Consider the following 22,448-nt stretch of genomic DNA (forward strand, 5'->3'; position numbering starts at 1 on the left):
AGCCAGGGCGAGCGGAAGCCACGGTCCCTTGGGCACTGCGGCGCGGCGCGGCTCGCTCGGTGGTCCAGAGGTCTCTCTGGTCGCCAGGGAGGGCGCGCCCTAGTAAGACGGTGACGCTGGCTCGACGGTGCTGCTTACCGCCAGCCTCACTCTCTCTGCTCCCGCCTCCTGCCCTTCGTGGCCCTTCAACAGCGTGAACGGACTGGAAAGGATGTGGAGCTTCCAAAGCTTATTGGACGGAGCTGGTGTCACTCTGGACGGCGGCGCGGCTCCGAGCGGCGAGGACCACCTCTCCTGGACGGTGATTGGATGCCCGGAGCCCACCTGGGCCGGGATTGGTGCGAGGACAGGCGACCGGCTTTCGGGCGTCCGGAGCCACCTAGCTGCGGGAGGCGGTGGTCACGGAGCAGCCGACGGCTCTCGCGGTCCGGCCTGTAGCGCGCGCTCGCGAGAGAGGAGCCCGAGCACCCTCTACCTCATCGCGCGGGCGACGGGCGCTTGTCGCGTGTTGGGGGTGGGACCAGTGGGGCGGGAGGGGGGTGACCGTGACGGACGTGAAAGTCAGGACGAGCGCGAGACCTAGATCCAAGAGCGCGTAGGCAAAGGGAGGACGTGGGGAGGGCGCGATCGTGTCTGGTATGGGATGCCGTGGAAAGGAGGGACCCCCGTCGCAGACCCTGAGTAGATGTGTGGATGGTTCCCTGGAGGAGCCCTCACCTTCCCGTTTGCCCTTTCCTTTGCTTGCACCAGGATCCCCATGGTCTCTGTTCGGGTTCTGCAAACTTTCTCTTTGGGTGGGTTTAGTCAGCTATTGCAGTATAGAACTGCCAGGGCTCTTTCTGGTACTGGGGGTAAACGTGAGGACTATGTCAGAAAACAGGAAGCCGCTTCTGGGCTTCGTGCGCAAGCTCTCCAGTGCGACTGCGCTGGGGAACTCGGGCAAGACTCACTGCCCCCTGTGCATGGGCCTTTTCAAAGCGCCCAGGCTCCTGCCTTGTTTGCACACGGTGTGCACCACGTGTCTGGAAAAGCTGGAACCCTTCTCAGTAGTGGACGTCCGAGAGGGAGGCTCTGACACAAGCTCTGAGGGGTCAATATTCCAGGAACTCAAGCCTCGCAGCCTGCAGCCGCAGATTGGTATCCTCTGTCCGGTATGTGACGCTCAGGTGGACCTGCCCACGGGTGGAGTGAAAGCTTTAACCATCGACCACCTGGCCATGAATGATGTGATGCTGGAGAGTCTGCGGGGGGAAGGCCAGGGCCTGGCGTGTGACCTGTGCAGCGACAGAGAAGTAGAGAAGAGATGTCAGACCTGCAAAGCCAATCTGTGCCACTTCTGCTGCCAGGCTCATAGGTAAAGATGGGATGTTTTCACCCATTGTGGAGAGAGTTGAGTAAAAGGTGTCAAGACAGAAATCCTGTTGGGCAAGTCAAAAGCTTTCTCCACACCGAAGTCAACAATATACAGTGCAATAGCAAGCACTCTGGAACAGAAATTAGCCTGACCAGCTTACTACCTGTACTAGTGGAAGCATTACAGATTTCAGTTCACAAAGCACACTCACAATTGAATAGCTGTATTGATTGGGTGCTAGAGAAACATATAATAGCATAGGTTCTGCCCTTGATTCCATTTGATCATCGTGACTCTTAATATTAACTGAGGAGACAAGCCCAGCAATATTACATGATCATGATTTGCTAAGGTCCCACAGCTGCTAAGTGTTTAACAGATCCGTGGCTTACATCCAAATCTCAGATTTCTCTGTTCTTTCTATTTATTTATTTGTTTAAAAGTGAGAGAAAGAAAGAGGCCAATAGACAGAATGGGCATGCTAGGCCCTCTAGCTACTGCAAACGAACTCCAGATGCATGTGCCACCTTGTGATCTGGATTTATGTGGGTCCTGGGGAATTGAACCTGGGTCCTTTCACTTTGCAGGCAAACACCTTAACTGCTAAATCATCTCTCCAGCCCTTTCTGTGTTCTTTTTATTGATGTATGCTGCCTTCTTAGGGTAGGGACTGATTGGCTGAGCTTCACCTCAGCCTTGGTCTTATACCAAGGTACTGAGTGGGCTGGTTACTGTAAGTTGGAGTGCTTTGTCTTATTACACTTGAACAAGGATTCTGTCTCTTCTTGCTCTCCCCTTTCTATTCCAAGACATTAGAATTTTTTTTTAAAATTTTTATTAACATTTTCCATGATTATAAAATATATCCCATGGTAATTCCCTCCCTCCCCACCCCCACACTTTCCCATTTGAAATTCCATTCTCCATCATATTACCTCCCCATTACAATCATTGTAATTACATATATACAATATCAACCTATTAAGTATCCTCCTCCCTTCCTTTCTCTACCCTTTATGTCTCCTTTTTAACTTACTGGCCTCTGCTACTAAGTATTTTCATTCTCACGCAGAAGCCCAGTCCTTTTTTTTTTTAAGATTTTAGGGTGACCCTAAAGTAGTTTCTAAACCCTGATTCCCATTTGTTTCTGGCCTTACCAGTAAAACAGGTTGGTTGTCTTCATTCACTCCATGTATGTATTTGTGTGTGTATATATATGTATGTATGTAATTTTTTTTTTCCTTCGAGGTAGAGTCCCACTTGAGCCCAGGCTGAAGGCTGACTTGGAATTCACTATGTAGTCTCAGGGTAGCCTTGAACTCATGGCAGTCCTATCTCTGCCTCCCAAGTACTGGGATGAAAGGCGTGTGTCATCACACCCAGGTTTTCACTCCCAATTTTTAACTTGTGTGTGGTGATCTTGTGACTCTTTCTTCCAGCTAAACAGCTGACCTTACTTTCTCTGTAGCCACTTGTGCTGGAACAGGCATATAAACTTTGAATTGATGGAATATTAACAGGGAACTCTGAGCAGTCACCATGGTTTCCCACAGGTCTCCATGAATTCCTCCCTCCCTCCCCAAAAGCTTTTGAAAAGAGAAATTAAAAGATCTTTGATGATAGTGAGGATTGATGTCACTTCCTAGTAATGTTTTGACTCGACAGCAATCCTAACTTGCTGGTATAGGTGATGTAGGCACTGGTCAGAGGAATTGCTTTACTAAAATGTTTAGATAAAAAGCCAGATGAGAGTTCGTCAGAGCCAGCCAGCTGTTTCGGTTACTATGCAGATTTGTCTGGTAATAGTCTGTATCTCTTGGTGCTAGTTTTCCAGTACATCTCACACCTCGCTTGCTGTAGGAAGCAGGCTGGGGCTCATGTCCAATTGCCACATTAACTCTTCAGGGAAAGTTTCAGAAGGTAATATCAGTATTACAACCTTTTGCAAAGATGGGTCCCTAGCCAAGCCCAAGTGCAGTCCTATTTTGTTCTAAACAACAGATGTCAGGTAGGCATGGGCCTCACTGTTCAGAGAAGTAGTTAGAATCAGAGAGGGCTGGGCAATTAGAAGTGAGAGGTTCCAGGGACTGGAATTCAAATTTGCTTAAGTTCCAAGCCCATGTTCTTAAACCTCTTTGGTAAACTGGACCTGGAGTTATTCCTAAACTTGTTCTCAACTCTTCCCAGACGGCAGAAGAAAACAACGTATCATACCATGGTGGACCTAAAAGACCTGAAAGGTTACAGCCGAGTTGGAAAGCCCATCCTGTGTCCTGCTCACCCTGCAGAGGAGCTGCGGCTGTTCTGTGAGCTCTGTGACCGGCCCGTGTGCCGGGACTGCGTTGTGGGGGAGCACCGGGAACACCCTTATGACTTCACCAGCAATGTCATCCACAAGCATGGGGACTCAGTGCGTGAGCTCCTCAGAGGCACCCAGCCCCACGTGGAGGCCCTGGAGGAAGCCCTGGCTCAGATCAAAAGCACAAACAGTGCCCTCCAAGAGCGAGTGGAGGCAGTGGCAGCTGATGTCCAGAGGTTCTCTGAGGGCTACATAAAAGCCATTGAGGAACATCGGGACAAGTTGCTGAAGCAGCTGGAAGACATACGAGTCCAGAAGGAAAACTCCTTGCAGCTGCAGAAAGCACAGCTGGAACAGCTGCTGGCAGACATGCGGACGGGAGTAGAGTTCACTGAGCACTTGCTGACCAGCGGCTCAGACCTGGAGATCCTCATCACGAAGGGCGTGGTGGTAGAACGGCTCAGGAAGCTGAACAAAGTTGAATACAGCACCTGCCCTGGAGTAAATGAAAAGATCTGCTTCTCACCTCAGGAAAAGGCAGGCCAGTGCCGTGGTTATGAAGTTTATGGGGCCATTAATACCAAACAGGTTGATCCAGCCAAATGTGTCCTTCAAGGAGAAGGTAGGGAGGCATTTCTCATTGGCAATGAGAGGGCAGAGGGCAAGGACATGGTGTTTGAAGAACTGTAGCTTGCAGGTTGTAGGGATGTAGCTCAGTTGGTTGAGTACTTGCATAGCAAGCACGAAGCCCTTGGTTCAATCCCCAGCACAGATAAACTGGACATGATGGTCATGCCTATACTCTTTGCACTTTGAGGGGGGTGTTGGAGGCAAGAGGATCACAACTTCAGGGTCATCCTTGGCTACATAATAAGGTCAAGGCCACCCTAGGCTACATGAAACCCTGACAAAAAAATAAAAATAGGCATGGTGGTACACACCTTTAATCCAGCACTTGTGAGTCAAAGGTAGGAGGATCACTGTGAGTTCAAGGCCAGCTTGGAACTATGAAGTGAGTTCAAGGTCAGCATGGGCTAGAGTCAGACCATACCTTGAAAAAAATCAAACAAAAAACAGAATAGTAGTTTGTCAGGCAGGATAACTGGTAGCTTCCCTACTAATTTATTATGGGGAGATACGTACAATTTAAAAGGTAGATCTTGCCATGCTGTTTCATCTTCATGCGTTCTGGTCAGAGCACACTTAGTATTCAGTGCAAGCATGAGGCTTGACCCTTTTCCACTTTAGAAAGGTGGAAGCCACCAAAGGAGCTCGAGGGTCCAATTTACTTCTGTCAGGTGACAGTACCAGGACACAGCGGATGGTGGCACTGGCTAAGCAGGGTGAAATCTGCCTGCTCAGAGGTGCATGGCAAGCCGATGTGGAGTGTTACAGAGCAATGAGGAAGTGGGGTTATGGCTTCCCTTCTTCACCTTACACCATCAGTACTTAAAAGGATATGGTAAGCCGGGAGTGGTGGTGTACGCCTTTAATCCCAGCACTCGGGAGGCCAAAGGTAGGAGGATTGTTCTAAATTCAAGGCCACCCTGAGACTACATAGTGAATTCCAGGTCAGTCTGAACTAGACTGAGACCCTACCTTGAAGAAGGAAAAAAAAAAAAAAAGTATATGGTAGTTGTTTGATTCAGTAGAGTAGAAATGGTTCCTTGTGACCAGTGTTCTATTACTAAAGGAAGCATGCTATTCAAAAACATTCAAAGATGAGTCCTGGTGGGAAAATCACATTTAAGAGTCATCTTCACTCTAGCAAGGAATTCATGACTCTTGGAACGTTATAGATCCTTTGTGAATGATCTCTCCCCCAGAGACCAACTCTCTAGGACATAGACCTCTTTGTAATTCTTGAGCCCAGGGTTAAACTGTTTCCTTAGAGCCTTTGCAAGAGGTCTGGGTTGCAGAGGATCTCACAAGGAGGTTCCAAGCTCGCCAGTGCCTCCCCTTCTACACCAGCTAATTCCAGGGCTGGCAGAAGGTGGTTTTGAGGTTATCAGCTTCTCACATTTTTAAAGGTTTTCTTATATAGATACCCAGACAATGTTATTTTTAAAGTTTCCTTAGATCCAGGGTCATGTGTGAACCAAGAGCACCTGCTATCTGAGAACTAGCCAGGTCTCCAGGAGGCCACCTGAGGGATGTACCTTAGGAGGCAGGAGGGAAAGAGAAAGGGAAACACAACCTTTGTTCTGAAAAGACAAGATGGAGTCTGACCTATGGAGATGGCCTTTGAGGTGAGCATTGTTTATCTTTTGCAGATCTCCACAGAGCTCGGGAGAAACAGACAGCCTCTTTCACCCTGCTTTGTAAGGATGCTGCAGGAGAGAGCATGGGCCGGGGAGGAGATAACATCCATGTTGCAGTTGTCCCTAAAGATAAGAAAGACAGGTGGGTGTTACACAGGTCCATGGGCAATGAGCAGGGAGAACTGGAAATTTAGGTCCTTTTGAGTTACTAGAGATGTAACTGTACTAATTCATTTTACCTTGCCATAAGGCTATGAAAAAAAGTGATTTCACACAATTGAACTAAATGTGTCTTCTTGTGTTTTACTCCTATATTCAGTTCTCTCCCAAAGATAGAGTTGCTCCCTCACATTGTCTTCATTCCACACTTTGGGACGGACAGAGAGGTCTTCTTTGTTAGAGTGGATGCCCCCTTTCTACTAAGTTGTTCCAGGAGCATGTTGTCACTTACTTCTCTGCAGTTGGATTCAGGAGAAGGGCAGCAGAACAAGAGCATATAGCAGAGGCCTGGGCAGGACCACAGTAACATTTCCCTGGAACTTACAGAACACATGCTCTTTACTTTCTCGTGTGTAAACTTAACTTCTGAGGCAAGAGCATCCTGTTTTGGCAACATTTAAAATTAATATTGAATATAGATGTTCCAACTAAAAAGGGAGGCAGCTGAAGTAGGCTTGCGAGAGGGAGTGGCTTTTTGAACTCCTCATTTTCATTCAGTCCAGTCAGAACAATGGTCCAGGATAACAAGGATGGCTCCTACTACGTTTCCTACATCCCCAAGGAACCAGGAATCTATACTGTGTGGGTCTGCGTCAGAGAGCAGCACGTGCAGGTAAGGCCCCTGCGCATGCTGCCCTGAGCTCCTTTCACCCCGCAACCCTGGCTATTCTCCTAGGATCTGGGGACATTCCTCGTAGCAACAGTGGCTTAGAGATTGAATAGAATTTTCCTCTGTCTTCTCTTCAATCTGGAAACTTCCCAGATAGGATTCTTGTTCCTAACCAAAGGATGCTCATGGCTCTAGGAATTGTGTCGATTTCACTTCTTGGCAGTTAAACTGTATTTCCTCAGTCTGCTGGTGGGTTTGTTTGAATACTTACTTTGAGGAAGATGCTTCAACCACAGGGGCAGTCTACCAGCAGACAGTCACACAGATTTAAGAATTGTCCAGTTTTGTTCACCTTGTGATTGGGCCACAGTTGGAGGTTTATGCCTCCTTTATGTCAACTGACCAGGCATGTATGTGTCTAATCATCTTCCCGTGTAATTTTCTGTTACTTTACATATATACTTTTCTGCCACCATGGTCACTACACCTCTACAAATAAAATATAACACTTCTTGTTGTATGAAGTTTTAAAGCTTGGGTAATAAATATCCAGCAGTAGAGATTTCCCTCTGCCAGCGGTCACCACTGTGCAGTGGCAATAATAAGTAGGCTTGTGCTCTGTGTACTAGGAAGACTGAGTACCCACGTACTGCTTACCTAATCATAGTATGTCAGAAACAGGTCATATTTTTGAATACATTAATTTTCTGAGATACTGAGAAATTAACGTAGGGAAGGCTTCTAAGATACCAGGCTCTCTCCTTTGTATTTTCTAAGATTCTGTGGTTCTTTACATAGGAATGAGCAAATTGCAACACTTACATATTTTTTGTTCAACATAGTATTAAAATTAAAAAAGTTGTCCTTGAAGAAAAGTTGGGAATACTACACATTTCCTTCCATGTGTTTTCATAGTCCCCAGACTAGAGAGCTCAGGAGAAGTCACATGGCTGAGACACTGAAGAAAGTACCACAGAGAGTTTGAGAGCGCTAACGACTGAAGTCAGCCACACAAGAGCACACGTTGAGATGACTACTGTGTCAGATGAGTTACACATTTCCATTTCACACGAGGTTAGAGGAAGGCAGAATTCACTGAGAAGGAGTTTAAGCTCTTTACCAGACCTAGCCCAGCTGAATCATGTCACTGAAAATGGAGCTGACTGTGGGACCTTCTCTGGTATCCAGTGTGCATTTCTGTCAGCCATGTAATTGAGCAGAATTCTTATCCTGTGACATATTTCTGCCCTGCATCCTTGTCCCGGAGAGCATGGGTCCTGAGACTTAGAGATGGTTTATCAGCTACTGACACTCAGCACTCCTCCTTTGCTCACAAGGTGCTGTTCTTTGCTCTGCCTGAACACTGTAGGGCTCGCCGTTCACTGTGAATGTGAGGAGAAAGCACCGCCCACATCCAGGCGTGTTTCACTGCTGCACCTTCTGCTCCAGCGGAGGCCAGAAAAATGTACGCTGTGCCTGTGGAGGCACCATGCCTGGTAAGGAGGAACATTGGTACCCTCAGGCCTGCTGGCCAGCAGCAACAGTCCCTTCACTGCCTCTCAGCCACTACGTTGGGATGTTTGGACTGAGGTTTTGTTTCCAGGAAGTAGAGTCTCTATGTGAAGAGTGGTAAAAATTGTGCTCAAACAAGCTTCACTGTTCTGAATTGAAGTGGCAGGCTTAGAAGTTTGAGGCCTTTTTGGTTTTGATACAGTTCATCTGTCCACGATCCTCACAGTGTGTTTCATTGTTGTGCCCTTTCTAGCCGACAAAGCAGTGTGAAAAGTGCAGACCAATCTTATCCCTGGTAAAACCATACAGAAGTCCCAAATGAGGATGTAGGAACATGGATGGTTAAGCACTCAACCAGCTCTGGCTCTTTGGAGAGGTAGTGCCTCAGGAAGGAGATCTAATTATCTTTTAAAATTCCATCATGTTCTTACTCTAATGGTGGGCCATAAAACAGGCTTTTCTACCTTTCTGTATAGTCACTTCAGGATCCCACCTCCTTTTTCTTCTCCATCAAGTACTCTTTTTTTATTTCACTCATTTTATAGTAAAAAATCCAAACCACTTCATTTTACAGTTAATGTCCAAAACTGGCTCACTTTCTTTAGGTGGCATACTTAACACTATTCTTAGAGTGGGGTGAGCATACACTGCCGTCTGGCCTGAGAGTCCTGTGGAGGAGCCAAGTACTTCCTCTTCCAGACTTTTCCTAGACACTTTTGCCTGAGTCTAAATGTTGCAAGAGGTTTAATTTCATGGTAACAGCTGTACTCTATGTTCAGGGTTGATTTTTCCCCCCTCTCTTTGTATTATGTAGGTGGATACCAAGGCTGTGGCCATGGACACAAAGGCCACCCAGGTCGTCCCCACTGGTCTTGCTGTGGAAAGTTCTCAGAGAAGTCTGAGTGCACAAGCACAGGTGATCAGAGCGCACCCAGGAGTCTGCTTCGGACCGTGGCACTCTAATGGCTTGCTGGGCATGAGCTCAGCTTGGTAAATGTACAGGCAGTCTAACTTCAAATTTCCTAAGGACCCTAGAGCTTCATTAGTTCTGAAAAGACTGACAGAATTAAACACAAAGTGCCTTATCTAGCATTTCAGTTCACATACTTTTTGTGAGTGCTTATAATTGTGGGTGGCTGAATGCCCTAGACTGTCAAAGAAAGGTTGCCAGTGTTCTTTCTGTACAACAGGAGATTCCTTTCTGCTTCATTCAGGCATGGGTTTCCTCTTCCTTCTGGAAGCCAGAAAGATTGTGATTTGGGGTAGGGCATACAAGTAGACAGCTAATAAAGGGGAATGGTGTTGAAAGATCTCACACATCTGCTGCAATTCTAGAGACCTTCATCCTCCTCAGCTTTCTTTGGCTGTGAAGGAGTAACCTTTGCTTGTGTCTTTATATCTAGAAATTGAGCTGAAAGCTTTTACTCTTACAGGGAGCCTTGATAGCTGCTGGAAAGTTCTACAGAGAGGACTTAGCACTGCCTCAGGCTTGTCAAGGTCTTCTCCATATAAATTTTGTGTGTTTAAGGATGCTTGATGTCTTAAATAGCAGTAAAAACTGAGTATGTGTTTAATAAAATTACTGAGATTTTCACTGTGACATCCCCTAAGAAGTGGTGATTCATTTGAGTGGTGAATTGGGTCAGGCAAAGGAGAAGTAATTAGAAGACAGCTGTCAGGGTACCATTTTGCAGCTCAGATGTGGGCTACATTTTAACCACAAGTATTGAAATACTTTCTAATTCTCACTTTTCCCAGAAATACTTCCTTTAGCTTCTTTCTGTAACCAAAATATGATCTTCCCAGAAGACATTGCTGCCTGTCACCCTTTCAAATTATTTTCTTTCCCTGCCTTTTATCACCAGGCCCATAGTCAGGTGTCCTTTGAGCTCATCATTGCTGCTTTAAGACCCTAACAGAATATCTGACAAAGTTTTGGAGACAATTTTAGTTGTTACTATAGGGATAGGGTGCTTAAGTAATAGCTAGTGGGGGTATAGATGAGAGATGTTTTATATAGTTTACAGTGCCCAGATTAGCGTTTCTCAACAAATGAAACATGAGAAATCCCATCTCCATTTGTTTTATGTGGTATCATTTGTTTAAACATTCTAGTCTGTTCCCTAGATGATCTCACCTTATCATGACTTTAGATATTTATACACTGATGACTCCCAAATCTACCTCCAGGTCCACTCTCTATATGCTCATGTCTGCCCAATAGCTTACTTAATGTCTCCCTTTGTGTGTAGAGCTGACACCTCTGATGTAAATTCCAAACAGAGTTTTTCGTAATTTTCACTTCCCTCCTGCCTGCCACTACCACATTGCTTCTCTTATAATCTCCGTCACTTTAAAAGGAAAGTACAAGCCTGTCCTTAGGGGTGGTGTCCTACCATATCCCTTTCAGTGGTCTCCTGTCTTACTCAGAACAAAAGCCAGTACACATGCTTCTTATCAGCATGTTCTTGTGCCCTACCCATCCCCCTCCATCACTGTTTTGGCCACACTGGCCTGCGCTGTGCTCCTGACTCACCGCCCTGTCATGGAGACTTTACCATGACTACCCTGTCCTTCTCACAGACACATACCTCCACAATCCACCCTAGTTTCTTCAGGTGTCTGCTTCAGTGTCATCTACAAGCGAGGCCCCTAACTTCCCTGTATAAAGATACCACCCTGCCTCGGCTTCATTACCACCCACCATTTATATTGTTTTGTATCTTCTTTCCTCCTAGACTTAGAGCTGTATGAAGGCAGAAATCTGACATTTCGTATCCTCATGTAGTACAGTTTTTGGTACTAGTAGAGACAATAAGTTGAATGAAGGAAAATTTAAACGGGCTGATTTTTAATTTGCCTCTACTTGCTTTCTGTTTCGAGGTAGGGTCTCACTGTAGCCCATTCTGACCTGGAATTCACTATGTAGTCTCAGGATGGCCTCGAACTCACAGTGATCCTCCTACTTCTGCCTCACAAGTGCTTTAGTGCACCACCACACCCAGTTCTTGCTTTCTGTTTTTATAAGACTTAGCTTCTCCAAAACCCAGATATTTCTCATGTAACCAAATGCCACTTGGGGAAATTTCTAGCCTTCTTTCATACTTGCTGGATATATTATATGCACCTGAGGGACCAGCCTTGAATTTTCCAGTTACCTCAGGCACCTAGGGAATCTTGTGCCATGGAGAAGACTGTTGGATTACATCATCTTTCCCCATGGGTCTTTGTAAACCAGACTACAGAACTGTGGATGCAAAACTTACCATTTACTTCACTCGCAAAGGGGCTGGATGACTCTACCAGAGATGAGGTGGCATTGCAACAGGAAGTTCTGTAAGACACCTAGGTTCTAGCTAATACTTCAGCCTTTAAGCAATAATAATAGGAACAATTTGGTAGAGATATTTAAAATGTCAGGGCTGAGGAGATGGCTCAGTGGTTAAAGGCACTTGCAAAGTCCATTGGACCAGGTTCAGCACAACACCCACATAAAGCTTGACACAGAAAGTAGCACATGCTTCATTTGTAGAGGCAAAAGACCCTGGTGTACACACACACACACACGCACACACACACGGTTCAAATAAACATTAAAAAGATTGTGTGGGTGGTGGTTTGAGGGAGGTTTTTCCTTGGCTTATACAATGGGGTCTGAACCCAGTTTAGTTCAGCTCAAAGGTCTATTAAAACCAGAGTGGTCTACAAAATCCAAAACTTCAAAGTGTGGAAAAAAAGAGCAGAAGCCTTTAGGAATTGTCCCGTGATAGCAAAGTGCTTCAGAAACCATGAGTTGTCAACACAGAAGCATCAACAAGGTGCAGTGTCACAATGTGAGCTGTGCTGCTGATACAATAGGCAATAGAAAGCCAGAAACCACAGCCTCAGCCCCCTGGGACGTTGTAATAGGGTAAACACCTTGGCCATCTGGATAATAAACATACACATACGCACACACCCGCCAGCCCACCTAGTGTCTAATGTGTCAGTGCAATCATTGCCCAACCTTACTCCAGAGGATGTGTACCAGTGTTCTAAGGCGTGGCTTGATGAAGTCCTAATTACAGGCAGAATATAGGTAGAGGTATTCCTTCATTTCTCCAAGATCTCACCAGGGCAATTCCTGTGATAAGCCCTTCTAGCTACACAGGTCCCTTGATTACAGCTCTTGTCACCATACCATAGCACAATCAGTTTTCTCATTAATGCCTGTCTCCCCTACTGGACACGAAGACTCAGGAAAACAGGCTTGTGCTTGCTTTTGTTGATTCTTTGGGGTTAGTGCAGGAAATATTTTTCAGTTAAAATGTGAATAGTCTTCCTTTCTTACATGATGTCTGCCTACACTCAGACTTCACTATTCAATGTGGGTTAAAAAGGACCTGTAGCAATTACCTTCTCATTGCTGTGATGAGCACCCAATATTCCTCTCTCTCTCTAATAGGTACACAAAAATAAAAAAATAAGGGCTGAGCCCAATGTGGTGGCATATACCTTTAATCCCAGCATTTGGGAGGCAGAGGTAGAAGTGCAGAGTTCAAGGCCACCCTGAAAATACAGAGTAAATTCCAGGTCAGCCTGTGCTGGAGACCCTACCTCAAAAAAACAAAGAAAATAAATAAATAAATAAAACAAGGGCTGGAGAGATGGTTTAATTAATGGTTAAGGAACTTGTCTGCAAAGCTAAAGGAACCTGGTTCGATTCCCCAGGACCCAGATGCCAGATGCACAAAGTGGCACATGTATCTGGAGTTTGTTTGCTGGAGACCCTGGTGTGCTCATTCTCTCTCAAATAGATAACAAAATTCATCTAACACTGATTGACACTACAGATCTGATAAAAACAACTTATACTGTGTATGTTATTAAGTTCCCAGTGCCATATGCAATACAAGCCAATTCACACACTTTACAGATGAAAAACTGAGATGCCAAAAAGAACTTTGCTAGCCTAATATTAAACAATGGCAAGAGCCAGTATTTGTACTTTTTTTTTTTTTTTTTCTGGTTTAAGAGACACTCTGAAGTGATTATCTTTGAACTTAAAACTTGTATGGGTAACTGTATTGCCTTCGTTTCTTCACTATCAGGGACCTTACTGCAGTGCTAAATTCTGAAAACAGTATCCACACAACAAACGAAACCAAAGATGTGCTTTTTGAATAGCTCATTAGCTAGTTATTACTTCCAGCCAAGGCAACCAGAATTAGAGCTAGTCCAAGTTCCAGACAGAACTCTTCCAACCCTGTTTACTTGTTCTTAAGAGTGCCCCATCAAAAGGCTGTGATGTGTTTTGTGTCCTTACCCAACATGAAGGAGGAAATACTTCTGAGTTTAATTTTTTCTTAAATTTACTTGAGAGAAAAGGAGAGGAAGACAGGGAGAGAATGGGTGTGCCACTTCCTCCAGCCACTGCAAACGAACACCAGATGCATGTGCCACCTTGTGCATCTGATTTACATGGGTCCTGAGGAATCAAACCTGGCTCCTTTGGCTTTGTAGACAACTGCCTGGTTTTCTGAGGGATAAAAGCCTCAGTTATCAGTGGATGTGGTGGTGCATGTCTTTAATCTCAGAACTCAGGAACCAGAGGTAGGATCATCGTGAGTTTGAGGCCACCCTGAGACTACATAGTGAATTCCAGAGTAAGACCCTCCCTCAAAAAAAAAAAAAAAAAAAAAAAGAAAAAAATCTCAGTATTATCCTAACTTCTTCCAAATCTCAGTGTATCTAATAAAAGTGTTTTCTTGGGCTGGAGGGATGGTTTAGTGGTTAAGGTGTTTGTTTGCCTGTGAAGCCAAAGGACGCAGGTTCAATCCCCCAGGACCCATGTTAGCCAGATGTACAAGGGGGTGCATGTGTTTGGAATTCATTTGCAATGGCTGGAGACCCTGGCATGCCCATTCTCTCTCTCCCTCTTTCTCTGTCAAATAAATAAATAAATAAAATATTTTACATGATTTCTTAATATGCATAGTCCAGTTTGGTAAGCTGAGTGTAGAAGAAGTTGAGCATCTGAGGAAGGTTTTATTCCAGAGTCACTCAGGGATCAAGTCTGACAAAAAGGGTCTGTAGTCAAAAGTAGGTCAGGGGCTGGAGAGATGGTTTAGCGGATAAGCACTTGTCTGTGAAGCCTAAGGACCCTGGTTCAAGGCTTGATTCCCCAGGACCCACATTAGCCAGATGCACAAGGGGGCGTACGCATCTAGAGTTCGTTTGCAGTGGTTGGAAGCCCTGGTGCACCCGTTCTGTCTCTTTCTATCTGCCTCTTTCTCTCTCTGTGTCACTCTCAAATAAATAAATAAAAATGAACAACAAGAAAAAAATGAGGTCAGATCCCCTTAACTAGTTGGTTCACCATTCCTAAGACTAGGTAAAGACATTGTGCCCTGGTGAGAAGAGGGCTGGTCTTCTCTTCAGTTCCTTTATGTCCAGTAGGCTGAGTAGGAAAAGAAACAGCATGAAGAATCATTTGGAGAGTTGTAGATGACAGCCTTGCATCACTTCTCTACAAGTTCCCTCATCTAAAGTTCAGACATGTGGACCCTAGCTGTAGCAAAGATTGGGCAGTACAGTTTCTGGATGCCCAGAAGAAAAGAAAATGAGGTTTGGTGAACACATAGCTGTTCACACTGTCAAACATATTTATTAGACTATAGTAATGATAACACAAAGTGATACAATGGTACAAGTAATAACACAATATTACATGCTACAACTAAAATTGACACATTAAATTATGTAATACCATTACATGATAGACATACTAATAGGAAATAATTCAAATACTAAGTCACATAGGGAAAAACCAACGTGACAACCACATTGCTACTAAGTGATGTGCATGCCTCAGCATACAAGCAACAATGAAATGATGTGATCATTAAACACATTTAGTGAACATCCGCCAATGTGTAAAGTATCTCCTTAATCCTAAGCCTGAGGAAGAACTTCCTAGATTGTGACTGCTGGCTGCGGGAATCAACCCTCTGCTCAGCCCTGTCAAGGCTTATAAACAGCAGCAGCCTCATCAAGAACAGATGAAGTGATGAGAGGGAGCCCGTGAGACAAAGTAGTACAGCAGTCCTCCCATCAGCCGAGAGGAAGGCAACCTGGGGCTTTACCATTATTTACCATTATTTGAGCCAGTCTCACTCTGTAATTTGGGTTGCCTTGAAACTTACTACGTAGCACAGGCTGGCCTCAAACTCGCGATCCTTTTGCTTCTGTCTGCAGTATGAGCATCTGCTACCACACCTAGTTTCAGGGCTTTTGGAGCTTTACTTTTGTAAAGTTCTGCCAGTGTCCTCCCAAACACCTAACCCCAAAGCATTTTTAAAGGTTTGTTTTCTTGAGACAAGTTCTCTAGCTCAGGCTGACCCGAAGTCACTTTGTACCATCAGCTGGTCTCCAACTCACAATCCTCTTGCATCAGTCTCCCAAGTGCTGGAATTAGAGCCATGAGGTTCCAAACCTGGCTTCATTTCATTTGTCATGAGAGAAGGTCTCTGAAACTCCCCAAGAACTCCCCAACCTCTTCCCTCCCAAATGCTGGGATTATAGGTATGTACCACCATGCCCAGCTCAAAGCATTGATTAATTTGAAGGAACTGACTACTTCCTATGACTCTTATAACAAAGCTGATTGGCCAACATGATTGATTAAACTCTAGGGAAAAGATAATGCCGTATCTTGAGTGTGTAAGTCGTGAAGGTGAAATCCAAGGGCAGAGTTCAGGGATCATGGAGAGTGTTTTCACCAGGTCCTATCACATATCAGCATTCCTCAGAGAGGAAGTTAAATGCCAAACAGAATTTTGAGGTCAGCCAGCGTGAGCTTGGTGATGGAGTCTCCAGATCCTGATAGAACCTGTTTGGCCAAATCTTTCTTTTTCTCTTGGAGCTGCAAGATCTTCTCTTCTACTGTTCCCTTACAAACAAATCTAAAACAGCAAACAAATAAGCAACTTACCAGAAACCCAAAGCATCTTATTCAATATTGTATTCAAATAATGTTCCAGTTTTAAATGAGATTTCTTGCACTTTCTTAGGATTGGCTACATACATCTTTCATTAACTATATCCATTTAACATGATATGCCTCTGAGGGGGTTTGAATGTAAAGGCCCCATTGTATTTTTGATTAATCTTCCTACTTAAACTTCCAGCAAGTATAACCCTGCTGGAAGAGGTGTGTCACTACAGGTGGATCTTGAATCCAGCCCACTGTGCGTTCAAAGCCAGCCTGAGTGCTGGCTGTTCTTCCGTTGCTGGGGATGTGTTAAGCTTCCGCTGTCACGATGAAGGTTCCCCTGAAACTGTAATTGAAATCAACCATTTCCTCCAAAAACTTTCTGAGCAGGTGTTTTGTCCCAGAAATGAGACGTAATTGCAACAAAGAAAACTGATACTAAGCAGTGGGGTTGTCACTGCAATGAATCTGACCTTGGGACTTCTGGTCTTCTGCAATGTGTTTGCAGGACTATGGAAGGATCTGGTATTTGCACTAGAGGAGCCTTGAAGCACTGATGGGCTATTCTGGTGAGAGTTTGAAAATCATAAATACAAAGAGAATTTTGGACTGTGAACCCTTGGCTCTTAAGTTTTAAAGAGGAAGGAAAGAACTTTTTGGAACCGGGATACTGGCAGAAAGGATGGCTGCATTCTTCTCACCCTGAGAATTTGAGCAAAACTGAATTTAAAAATAGGGTTGGAGAGATGGCTCAGCAGTTGAGACACTTGCTTGATGGCCTGGGTTCAATTCTCCAGAACCCATGTAAAACCAGATGCACAAAGTGGTGCATGTGTCTGAAGTTCATTTGCAGTGGCAAGAGGACCTGGTCCACCTGGTGCTTGGTGGAAGAAAGTATTGAACAGAAAGATATCAAAGATACAAAATCTGCCACAGAAAGAAATGTTTAATGTTACTGGCACAGAGAAGTGGCTTTAGGCCACTTAAGCTGCAGTTGTAAAGGTGACTACCATCATCAATGGTGGGCCATCTGTTTTGCACTGGGATGATGAAAAAGATGCTGAGGTGAAACTCAACCCATGGAAGGCTCAAGCTGGTACAAGTGCAAATGCTTTTGAAAGGAGGGGCCTGGAAGGAAGAGGATTGTAAAGAAGTATGTTGCTCAAGGTGAAGCTTTACAGATTTGGCTACTGGTTCTGGAAGCATGATAAATGCAGGAAAGAGGTTCAAGAAGTGCACATGGTTCCAGGAGCTGCAGAAATGTGGCAATGAGAAGCAGAGTTGAAATCCCTATATGGAGACCAAGTAAGGCCATTGTATGGAACTATGAAAATGAACCCTGGGTTGCAATGGAAACCCCAGGAATTTAGAGATATCAGAACTGTGGGATGGCTACCAAGGAAAGCCAGCTACACATCAAAGGGACAGAAAATTGCCAATTTCTTTTGCAGCCAAATGCCTTCATCATGGGTTACAGATTTGGAACTGCAGATGTTTGATGTTCACCCGCTGGTTATTGATTTTACATTGGTGTCCAGTTTCTCCTCACTATGCCTTCTTTTTGCAATGAGAATGTTTATTCTGTGCCATTATATGTTAGAAGTATGTAACTTGTGTTCTGATTTTACAGAGTTCATGGTTAAGAGGCTGTCTTGAATCTCACTTTGGACTTCTGAATGGTGTTGAAACTGGTAAAGACAATAAGGACACTTGAAAGTGGACTGAGTGTATTTTGCATTATGAGATGGTCATAATACTATGGGGCCCAGCAGTGGAATGTGGTGGTTTACATGTAAATGCTCCCTGTAGCTGCAGGTAGTTGTGATTAAGCTTCCTACTTAGTCTCCAGAAGGCAGAGGAGTCACAGAGATGGACCTTGAGTGCAGCAACTTTATGTTCAGAGCCAGCTTAGGTGCTGACTTTTGTTCTTTCTCTGCTATGGATATATGACGAAGTGTGCCAGCTTCCCCTGCACGATGATGTTTCCCCAGAAACTGTAAGCCTGAAATAAACTTTTCCTCCCATAAGCTGCTTCTGATTGAGTGTTTTGTTCCAGCAATGAGACGGTAACTGCAATAGCATTAGACTGACACCTTTTTTTTTTCTCCTCCATTTTGAAGTGAAGGTAATTAAGAAAGCCCCAAGCAAATGAAAGATATCCGTAACAGAGACTCAAGCCTTTTTAATCCAAAATCTGCATCTTGGCAAGGTCAGAAGGCATCAAAAGTAACCCAGTTTCTGCGATGTGTTTGTGTGTAAGTTTACATGCACAGTGTAAATTCACACTGAAAACAGGTTTTTCCAATTGAAGAAACACCATTGTCATCTGTTCATTCCTTCTTCAAGGATTGATGAAGCAGTATGTGTCATATGTGAAATGAAGAAATGCAGAAAGAAGTATGGTTTTGCTCTAAAGGCAACACAGGAGGATATGAACATGTGATAATAACTATTAATAAAGTACTATTGTCTCGCTGCCCAGAGTAGTCAAGGAAGATTCTGTTAGTGAGTTAACTGAATGTTGGTGTGTAGGATGAGCAGGGATTTACCAGATGGGGAGGACGTGATATCTATCCCAAGGAGTGCGACTGACTGTAAAACCATGGCTGAGTTTTAGAATATGGCATGTTAGAGGAAGATCTTGTCATCCAGTGTACCACAGGCAAGCTCAGGAGCTGCCAAGTGATATCATGAGTGTTCATGCATGACATGCTAAGACAGTGAGATTCTACTTACAGAAGTGAGAGCCACTGAAGCATTTAAGTGACTGTTTCAAGCAATCATTAGTTAGGAAGAGCCCTCTGGAGGCAATACAGAAGACAGAGTCAGTAGAGCTGGAAGCAGAGTTGGCAGTGGAGATGGCAAGGGAAGGACAGTTAACATTTAGAAACATTTAGAGAATACAGTGGAAGACCTCAGTATGTTAAGTGAGAGGGAGGACGGAATCTAGTTTCTGGATCCATGGTTAAACAGTGATACTTTTCACAAAGCTAATGAATGCCCACGAGTAAGTAGATCTGAGGTGGCAGGAAGAAACACATGCAGTCTGTGCCATCTTCTGATCTTGGAACGTGTGCTTATACCTGCCACACTGAGGGTGCTCAGTTAGTGTTCATTTCAGGATATGCTCAAGTGGATGAATGAATATGGAGGAGGATGTGGGCACTTGGACTCAAATATTTAACAGGGATTTGGATATCCTGAAGTTTAGGAGACAGTGGAACTAAACATGTGTTTTGGATATACTGGAGCAGGTGCAATTAAGGGAGGAACACAAAGAAGGAACAAAGAAGAAGGCTGACGACAGGAAAACTGACCTAAGTACTGCATTTGGAATCCTTTGGAAATCATTGGTACCTTTTAACAAGAACAGCTTATATGAAACAATTAAGATGCAAGATGGTTTGCAAAGACTAAGAAAATAATGGAGTTAAACAAATATAGAGAGACTACAACCTCTAAATTCTCCATCATACCTGCTCACGTAAACGAAGTAGGAAAAAGGGACCATGGCAAATGTGTACTTTGCCAGTTAGGCAGGTTTTGTGGTTCTTAAAAGATGCAGAGGCCCCAAATAGAGAACATCCAGCAAAACAATGATTTATGCCCTTCAAAAAGTAAATGTCATAAAACAAAGATGAGGTGCTGTGTTAGGAGAAAGAATCAAAAGTCATGACAAGTGATACTACAAAGGATTTTGATTTCCCAGTAAAGAACAGCACTGGGAGATATGTGGAAGTGAATATGGTCTGATCAGGTAATAGTATTATAATGAGGGTAACATCTGAATTGGGGTCATTAGGTCACATATGTTCTGATTACATGAGAGAATATCCATATTTCCAGGAAATATACACTAAAGTACTTATTCTCTAATGGTCCAAAAAACTTATATGAACATACAAACATGAAGATATGGAACTTTTTGGTAATCCTGCAACTTTTCTCTATAACTGAGATTATGTCATAAGCAAAAAATAAGAAAAAATAATTACGAGTGAGCCAGCCCTTCCATAAGTTACTTCTTTGAGTGAGATATGGTTTACTGTTGTATACACTTGGGCTTCTTTTGCAGCAGCCAAACCCAGGGTTACATCAAATGGCTTCTTACCTTGCTGATTACAGTATTCCTGAGGGGATGCCTCAGGAACACCATTAATGCAGTAATCACCAACTGCTTTGTACTGATAAAACACTACACTTTTCACAAAAGCAAATACTGAACAGGGTCCCTTTACTTACTTGTGTATGACAACATCTTTCTGTTGCCCTACTCGGTAGATTCGGTCACAAGCTTGATCTTCAAGCGATGGATTCCTATTAGAGGAAAGGTGAAACTCAAATATTGCCACGCTACATCAGAGCTTCTTCAGCTAAAAACAGTCCTTATATTTTCAAAGGGGTTTAAGCAAACAAAGCAAAACACAAAGAATGTGCAACAGAGACTATGTGGCCTGCAACGCTGTTTACAGTTAATCCCTCTTCTAGGCTATATGTTCCTAAAAAAGACTAGTAACAGATACCAGTCATCAGTTAAAAACTAAAAAGAGTAGAGATGCAGACTTCTGTTAGACGGATGACCTTGGGCAAGTTATATACAACAATCTTCTAGGCCCTAGGTCCTACTTGGAAACATAAGGGCTGGCTAATATTCTAAATATGTACTTTTCCAACTTTAGTACCCTGTGATTCAACTAAGGAGACTTAATTTGTTTCCTTCTTTATAGGTTCTTATTATCAACTCAAAATTAGTTTCTCATCTTACCTCATTAAAATCTTGGATACCATTTTTCCATCTTAGAAAACAGCATAATTCCTAGTATTTTTTTTTTTCTCACTGCTGTATGTCTAAAAGCTCTAAGTAAGACCTACATATCTTCTCCCACAGATAATGAATTGGTCTGGTTGTACTAATCTGTGCTGCCTGGAGAATTAGACAAAGTACCCAGCAACAGTGCCTGAGAAGTGGGCTTGGTGTTCCAGGCCTGTAGTCCCAGCTACTTGGGTGGCTCAGGCAGAAGGATCACAAGTTCCAGGCTTGCCTGGACTACAGAGCAAGTTCAAGGCCCGGATGAGCAACTTAGTTAAACAATGTTTCAAATAAAAAGTAAAAAGGAGACAGTGATATAGTTCAATGGAAGGATCCCTGCCTAGTGTTTATGAGGCAGACTTTAATTTTTAATTTTGAAAAAATTTTTAAATTGTTTTAAAAAGCACCAGAATACACACACATACACAATGTCTGAAAACACTAGTGTCTGGTCTAGCAATCCTTGACTGGCATAATTAAAATTAAAAACTGGTATTAAACTTCCTCCTAGTAACCCACTGTTAGGAGCAAGAGTTAGAAGTGAAAATGGGGCACTCACTTGGCAGTGACAAGATCACCATGGCAACCAGAGGCTAAGACCAAAGACTGACCAGAGACCTGCTGTAAACTGGTATGTGAATGAGTTAATCCTAAAGTGGTTATCAGCAGCCAGGATGACTGAGGAAAAATGGATATAAAAACCCCAGCAAAAGCTCAAAAAAACTGTCACTCAACTCAAGAGAGACAGACTCCACTTCTCTCTCTCTGTTGATAGCCCCCACCCCCAACCCCCGCGAGAAGCAGCAGCCCGTGGGGCAGCCAGCAAGGACTGAAGTAGGATCCAGACCAGGAAGCTGCCTGTGGGCCAAGTGACATCACATGTGAGTGTCCCCAGGGAGGTCAGGCCAGTCAAGAAGATAAGTGAGAAAAAGGACCTGGCTTAATTAATGCATGAACAGTAAATAAAGTGTGGCAACTGAATTAACAATCTGCCTCTTGACTAATGAGTTTAGCGCTTGGGACACCCATTAGCTTGTCTGTCTTACAACCAGAAAGGAAAGGTCATCTGGCACTGACACACACACAGTGAATCCAGGAGCTGAACAGTGAGAGCATTTTTGTCGCGTCTCGAAAATCCATTTTCTCTCTGCAGTAAGCTTCAAGGACTGAGAGTTCCTTGAATCAACAATCAAGTGTGGAGACTATATTGTGGGAAGAGGTAAACCGTAAACCAGAGCAAATGTGAGCTCTTAGCCATGAGGAAAACTGCTCCCCGGTTCCATGGGGAATTGTTAGATCAACAATAAAACGAGTGGACTACTTTAGCCATCTGAAGCTCGCTCGGGATTACACCCTGTGAATGTACACAGAGGCATCTCCATGACACAACCCACTCCACTGAAGCGGGGCC

General features: G+C 44.0%; 2 protein-coding genes across 4 annotated transcripts in view; one reads left to right on the forward strand and one right to left on the reverse strand.

Moving 5' to 3' along the window:
- The first annotated feature begins 530 nt into the window (after positions 1–530).
- Trim45 (tripartite motif containing 45) lies at positions 531–9,865 on the forward strand. Of its 2 annotated transcripts, none has more exons than XM_004667517.2 (6): positions 531–1,354; positions 3,542–4,275; positions 5,927–6,056; positions 6,632–6,746; positions 8,113–8,239; positions 9,070–9,865. In XM_004667517.2, the coding sequence occupies exons 1-6, from the start codon at positions 639–641 to the stop codon at positions 9,216–9,218; spliced, it is 1,971 nt and encodes a 656-aa protein (XP_004667574.2). In that variant the 5' UTR covers positions 531–638; the 3' UTR covers positions 9,219–9,865. The 2 variants fall into 2 exon arrangements, 1 of the variants encoding a protein (XP_004667574.2); XR_006634306.1 differs by having other exon boundaries at positions 8,081–8,239; positions 9,070–9,205.
- A 5,016-nt stretch (positions 9,866–14,881) lies between these two features.
- Ttf2 (transcription termination factor 2) overlaps positions 14,882–22,448 on the reverse strand; it is a 52,149-nt gene continuing 44,582 nt past the window's right edge. For both annotated transcript variants that reach the window (XM_045138376.1, XM_004667519.2), the window contains exons 22-23: positions 20,470–20,544; positions 14,882–16,198 (exon numbers count right to left, since the gene is read on the reverse strand). In XM_045138376.1, the coding sequence (XP_044994311.1) occupies positions 16,054–16,198; positions 20,470–20,544 (220 nt within the window). In that variant the 3' untranslated portion in view covers positions 14,882–16,053. The remainder of the gene's footprint in view (positions 16,199–20,469; positions 20,545–22,448) is intronic.

The sequence above is a fragment of the Jaculus jaculus genome, chromosome 19, assembly GCF_020740685.1.
Source record: "Jaculus jaculus isolate mJacJac1 chromosome 19, mJacJac1.mat.Y.cur, whole genome shotgun sequence".
NCBI classification, from domain to species: Eukaryota; Metazoa; Chordata; class Mammalia; order Rodentia; family Dipodidae; genus Jaculus; species Jaculus jaculus.

What these genes read in the sequence shown, in the direction of transcription:
- Trim45 (XM_004667517.2), top strand. Translation starts at nt 639, where the DNA reads ATGGGATGCCGTGGAAAGGAGGGACCCCCGTCGCAGACCCTGAGTAGA. An exon ending in CCTAAAGATAAGAAAGACAG is followed by an intron (nt 6,057 to 6,631) that starts GTGGGTGTTACA and finishes ATTTTCATTCAG; the next exon opens with TCCAGTCAGAACAATGGTCC. An exon ending in TCAGAGAGCAGCACGTGCAG is followed by an intron (nt 6,747 to 8,112) that starts GTAAGGCCCCTG and finishes TGAACACTGTAG; the next exon opens with GGCTCGCCGTTCACTGTGAA.